Source organism: Olea europaea, chromosome 23 (genome assembly GCF_002742605.1).
Source record: "Olea europaea var. sylvestris chromosome 23, O_europaea_v1, whole genome shotgun sequence".
Classification (NCBI taxonomy): Eukaryota; Viridiplantae; Streptophyta; class Magnoliopsida; order Lamiales; family Oleaceae; genus Olea; species Olea europaea.
The window spans coordinates 1,021,481-1,027,488 of record NC_036259.1 but is presented as its reverse complement, the minus strand read 5'-3'; the positions used below and the strand labels follow the sequence as shown (position 1 = coordinate 1,027,488).

Below are 6,008 nucleotides of genomic sequence, written 5' to 3'. Positions count from 1 at the left end.
TCGTATCGACCTTATCTTTGACTTCTGATGTGATAGAGATTTTTGTTGAACATAGAGGTAAGCTTATTATTAGAAACTATAAATTTGTTGCGTGTAACATCATAGTCTTTGAGTAATAATGAACATTAAACAAATGAATCAGATGAGGTAAGCTTTACAAAAATTAATTGGAAACTATAAATTTGTTGCGTGTAACATCATAGATTTTGATTAATAATGAACATTGAACAAATGAATCAGATCTAGGTATCTTAAGGCCTTAACTTTTAATTGAATTAATTTAAAATATTTATAAGGTCCCAAAATAATCAATTAGAACATGACGTGCCGTCCAATTTGATTCAATTGACTTATAATTTACTCAAACTGGAAAGTAATTACAACCAGAAAGAAATTTTCTTGAATCTCGAGTCCCAGTTTCTCAGTCACAGAATGGGGTTATTCGGTGCCAGTGCAGGTGGAAATGGCGGCATATGGGGCATGGGGCCGTTTCATAACAACATTCACAAGAGGAGCGACGGAACGAGGAACAGAACCAACGGAAATTCGAAATCCTCTAGCTCAGTCGACGCCACAGGAGGCGCCGCCGGTTACCGGTTTCCCCTCAAGCAAGCCGCCACCGCTGCCTCCCTCGCCCTCACTGGTGACACTATCGCCCAAGTCCGCCACTGCTGGGTCAGAAACAAAGATACCGTTGCCCATTATCGTGATTTCAAGGTCAGTTTGTACGTATTTATGTGCTTATTTTCGTGAACTCATCTGGGATTCTGGAACTCTAGTGTCTTGTGAAGTTCATCTCTGGTTGCTAAAATCAGCTAAGTAATTCACTGTTGGTATATATTTCTTGCTGTAGTTTACACAAGTATGCTGAATATTTTTGCTAGCATTGCTGAAGATTTTAGGGCATTTACCAATCTCTTTACTTGTCTTCTGTTGGGCCGTGGAAAAATGAACAATGTGATTTTCGAAAGATACAGAATTTATGTCCAATGCGTGTAATCTATGAAAATGAGATTGTGGAAAAATACTGTCGAGTATGCAAATTTATTTATCACAGCCCATTGATATAGATTAGAATTTTTTAGAGCTTCTCAGATATCATCTTGGTGTTGAATGGGATGACGGAAATGGATCCTAAATTTGATGTCTTGTTGGTCCATATGAAAATTTCTGTTGTATAATTTGAACTCTTCAAGATTTAAGGCACTTTTAGTTGAAGGGCCGGAAGTTCACTGTGGGGTGTGGGCTGCTTTGATATGATGGTAAGATTCTATTAAAATAAGTAATTTGATCTGGAGCAAGATGGACTTCTGATTTTAATAAATGAATCAGTTTTAACTTAGGATCTGCGAGCGAAAGGCTAATTTGTAATCAGTAACTCATACTGTGTCTCTTTAGGTTTTTATGATTTTATCTCATGCTATTTCCAAATAGCTAAGGTGATTTCTGAACTCCTTAATGATAGACTGCATCAGCCCATGGCAGGATGGCACTATAGGCTTTAAATAAAATGTTTGTCAAGCTCATTTAAATGCCCAATTATCAAGATTCTGCTTTACCTTGGATGTTCATAGTTAAAGGAAGTTGAAAGATCTTGTATAATTTTCGTTCACATACATTGATAAGGAACTGTCAACTGTGAATTGCTATTAGGCAGTTGAAAGGACTTTCATCTTTTCTATTTATATACGTTGATAAGGAACTGTGAATTGCTATATGCTTATGAATGTGATGATAAAAATGAACAATGCTACAACATTAGATAAAACAAGAGAATAATTTTGGACATAAGAACCCTGAGGAGTAGCTCAGTGGTCAGGCCTTGGGTTTGCTCCCCAATGGTCACTAGTTTAAGTCTGCTCAGGGTCACTGAGGTTATCCGGCTGTAAACTTCAGCTCCCTGTGAGATTAGTCGAGGTGCGCATAAGTTGGCTCGAATACCCATGGTTATCAAAAATAAATAAATTTTGGACATGAGAGGAAATGAGAGGAGTTGAGAAGAAATTAAAATGCTCCCTATTGTTTGGTTTCCAAATGAGCTCAGAAGCAAAATACAGTTGGATTATGATTTTCCTCTCAGACCATAAATATTTGGAATTAGAAGGTTGAAATATTGGAGAGAGATTCAATTTATTTCTACTTTCATTCAAAGCCAACTGAAGGAAAATAATCTGTCCATACATTTTCCCATTAATTTTCTGTTCCTCCACTTTCTTTGCGCTTCACTTCTCTCTACAAACTCATAACATCCACTAGTAAAGAATTTTAATATGGCATTGAAAGCTTTGTAAAGGATTTGATGCACGTTGATATAATTTGCAATGATTACACTGAGCAGATTCAGTAGAAGCTAAATCATTAGGCCCCAGATAACTCGGGATTTTGTTGGGTTTTACAGATAATTATCAATTTATTGAGAAAAATGAGTCAACAACATTTTGTTGACTTGGTTTCTGATAGAAAGTTTCACACGTGATCTATGTAGTTTGACTACACCAACATTAAATTAGATAGCCAAAGAATTTCCATAGAAATTGATGAAATGATTGTTTTCATCCTAGTCCATTCTTGTCCTAGATCCGGATCTCTACGATTAGTTTCCAAACTGTAGCAATTGTGAAAAGTGTTGAGGATTTATGATTGTAAGTTCATATTAGTTTTATAAATATTTCACGTTTAGGTGGGATTCTCTCCTTTCACCTTCACTTATCATAAGCAATGGCAAGACTTAACCTAAAAGATAAATAATTTCAGAGAGATGCTAGACTTTTAGTTTCATTCTCAATCATATATTATCTTGGTAACAAAGAGTGTAGGCCGCACCATCTAAATGTGCTTCTCACCACAGAAATTTGTTCATCGGTTAACTTATGCTTGATATATAGCCCTTGTTTGAGCCCCATTTTGGGAAGAAAAAAAAATGCATTTTGAATAATAGATTGATGAAAAATACGTGGTTAAAAATGAAGGAAAAGTTTTGGGTTTGCGTTTAATATTATTTTATTGAAGAATGTGTGGTTGAAAATAAGTTTTGAAAAAATGATTTTTTAGAAGAATTGGGATCAAACAAGGGTATACTCTGTATTCTTGAACAGGAAAACATAATGTGTGCGTGCATGTGCACAACTTCTACTTAGCTAAACGGTTAGGTAATATCATGCTAACGTAAGTTTGCAGAGACGGTGTCTGACATATCATCTAACACCATGTCATCCAACATCAACAAAAAATGAGTTTTCATCATTCTACAAAGATTATTAGGTAGTTTACTTCCTTTATACCCTGATAACTTTTAGCATACTCAATGAACACTGCATCAGCATGTACTTTCTTTTTTGGTTCATGCAAACCCTTATGGAAACATTTTCAAAGCATCAGTATCCAAGTTGTTCATTTCTTCTGTCATTCTCAAGATGAATTATTGACACGCACACCACATCTAAGATCTTGTTTATCTTTTCATGCTAGTTTTATAGAAAGGAACTTTCATAGTGGATGGCCTTAATTCATCGATCCTGTTGATTGACAGCTATTTAAAAATATTATTTCTGATCAAATTCTACATTAGGATATAATGGATGTTGTTTTGTCCGAGCATGACTGGATTAGAGCCCTCCGAATGACTTCATATGGTTTCCTATTATATGGCCCTGGTTCCTATGCATGGTATCAGTTCCTTGATCATAGCATGCCAAAGCAAACTGTTGAGAACTTATTGATGAAGGTAGGTTAGCTCTGAGCTTTGAGCGTTGACTGTACTAAGGATCTTACAGACAACATTGAACAAATTTTTGGTTTTCCTGCTTGCAGGTTTTGTTAAACCAAATTGCACTAGGTCCAACTGTAATTGCAGTTGTTTTTGCATGGAACAATTTATGGCAAGGGAAACTTGCAGAGCTTCCCAATAAATACAAAAAAGATGCCCTCCCTACCCTATTGTTTGGTAAAATCCTTGTACTTCCTTCCATTCCGTATATTCATTTTATAGAAGTGTAATTGTTTTTGTTTTTAATTCTCATATCCATGCAGGATTTCGGTTCTGGATTCCTGTGAGCATATTGAATTTTTGGTATGTCACACTCTGTCCTTATTCCTCCCTGTCTTCTCTCCCCAGTCCGGCCACCCCCTTCCTCTCATCTAGCACTATCACAACCCTCACCACAACCACACTGAAGGGTGAAAAGAGATTCAAGTATTTGTTCACAAAGTACAAGTAAAATAATCTTGAAGCTTATCAATATTTAATAATCAAGCATCAACTTTTTGAAGCTCAGTGTATTCATTGTCCAGGGATGGTTCTTAGGGACCTCAAATACTAAGTCTCCTATAATCTAGTTAGTGTTATGACAAACCACGCTGCTTAAACAGAGAAAATTGACAAAGAACAGACCGTTAAAGCATAGACAAAATGTCATTTGTTCAAATGAACCTTTGACCACGGATGAAGATAATGAATCCACCAAAAAACATGAGATCACTAGGATTCTCATGCTCTCACACTTAAGTCCTGTTAGTTACAAGTAATATCACTCATAATCAACCTGCAATACACCCTGCCACCTTGTTGGGCCGAGCATTGTCCCTGCACCGCCATGGAGCTTCCTTCATTCGCCATGTCAGAAACTGAAGCTTTTCCCTAATTAAAAGTCGTACTAAACTTAAACGGGCTCGGCAGTATTCTGGCCCAACTAAAAGACATTTTACAGTTGGTATCTACCACATCGAAAAAATTTAAGAATTTAATTAGTAATAAAAAGATTTTTAGTATAATTAGCAAACAAATTCACGTTATGAGGTCACATTGCTTACGTGCTCTTTTCCTATTGCGTTCTTTGCTGATGAAACTGACATTTTGAAGTGTCCTATAATTATCTTGTCCATTTTATTTCACTGTTGTTTCTCTAAGCTTTGTTGTTCCCGAGTATTGTTATTGCCATCATATTATTAGCCGATTCTTTTTACATCTGAGATTTACAAATACTGTTTCAAGCACATTTGGGAAAATCTTCGTATTTTTCCTGGGCGAAAAGATTGCAAGAACTTGCAGTTGCTTGAAAACAAACATATCTATTACTTTTTCACCCATGGTTTCCAAGTTTGTTTGAGGACAATGCATCTTACGAACTTATGTGTAGTTCATGAAGAAAAGAACAATATTTTCTCTGCCCAGGAAATCTAAAGTAGTTGGTCGCTTCTAGGTATTTTTATGGACTTTATATCTCAAATTATCAACAAGGAAATATATACGCTTTCTTTCTTGCTATGTTACATGCATTCTTTTTCACCAACTCAAATCTATCAATAACAAAAATATGTCACTTTTCATGTTTTCCTTTGGTTTATCAGTTGTACCAGGAAATAGAAACTCTTTTCAAATGACATTCTATATTGATCTTCAGGATTGTCCCCCTTCAGGCCCGTGTTGCTTTCATGTCCATGGGCTCTATATTCTGGAACTTTTTCTTGTCTTCAACTCTGAGCAAGTGAATGCTGCAGAACTCATATCCATGGACGGCCATATGACAGTTTGAGTATCAAGTATCAGTCAAAACATCATTTTACTACTATGTTTTCTTTTAGATTTCAGTACTTTGGTGGATAGCGTTTATCAAGATAGCGCAGTTGGAAGCAATTTCTGAACATTCTCGGTATCTTTACATGGCATTTTAGTACAATCTGTGGATCGTCATTCGCAAAAATACCAGCTCATTATTTGACCTCTGCTGCTGCACAATAGATTGAATCTTTTACTTTCATCCCCCAACCCCATTGAGGAGTTGTACTATCACTTAAAGCCTGTACCTTCTTCATAATTTCAAACAATATGATGAACAGAGCACTGTGAGGTCATTCGGCATATGACAAAGTAGCAAAAGGAAGAGGAAGGAATGAAGTTTACAGAACGAGGATATCCATCTGATTAAGGAATGCTTGAGAAGCACTGCTGCTAGCAAAATAATTGTTTGAATTTTATCTAGAGGAAGAACATTCTTCCTGAGGAGGTTTAT

The 6,008-nt window shown here is 36.1% G+C and overlaps 2 protein-coding genes across 4 annotated transcripts in view; one reads left to right on the top strand and one right to left on the bottom strand.

Moving 5' to 3' along the window:
- The first annotated feature begins 137 nt into the window (after nt 1-137).
- On the top strand, nt 138-5,754 carry LOC111372072 (protein SYM1). Of its 3 annotated transcripts, none has more exons than XM_022994229.1 (5): nt 138-717; nt 3,569-3,724; nt 3,811-3,943; nt 4,030-4,213; nt 5,400-5,754. In XM_022994229.1, the coding sequence occupies exons 1-5, from the start codon at nt 433-435 to the stop codon at nt 5,485-5,487; spliced, it is 846 nt and encodes a 281-aa protein (XP_022849997.1). In that variant the 5' UTR covers nt 138-432; the 3' UTR covers nt 5,488-5,754. The 3 variants fall into 3 exon arrangements, with proteins under 3 accessions (XP_022849997.1, XP_022849998.1, XP_022849999.1); XM_022994230.1 differs by having other exon boundaries at nt 139-717; nt 4,030-4,207; XM_022994231.1 differs by having other exon boundaries at nt 146-717; nt 4,030-4,069.
- Nucleotides 5,710-6,008, bottom strand: part of LOC111372445 (probable alpha,alpha-trehalose-phosphate synthase [UDP-forming] 7) — a 6,563-nt gene continuing 6,264 nt past the window's right edge. The window contains exons 3-4 of the mRNA XM_022994802.1: nt 5,900-5,916; nt 5,710-5,802 (exon numbers count right to left, since the gene is read on the bottom strand). Coding sequence (XP_022850570.1) covers nt 5,710-5,802; nt 5,900-5,916 — 110 coding nt within the window. The remainder of the gene's footprint in view (nt 5,803-5,899; nt 5,917-6,008) is intronic.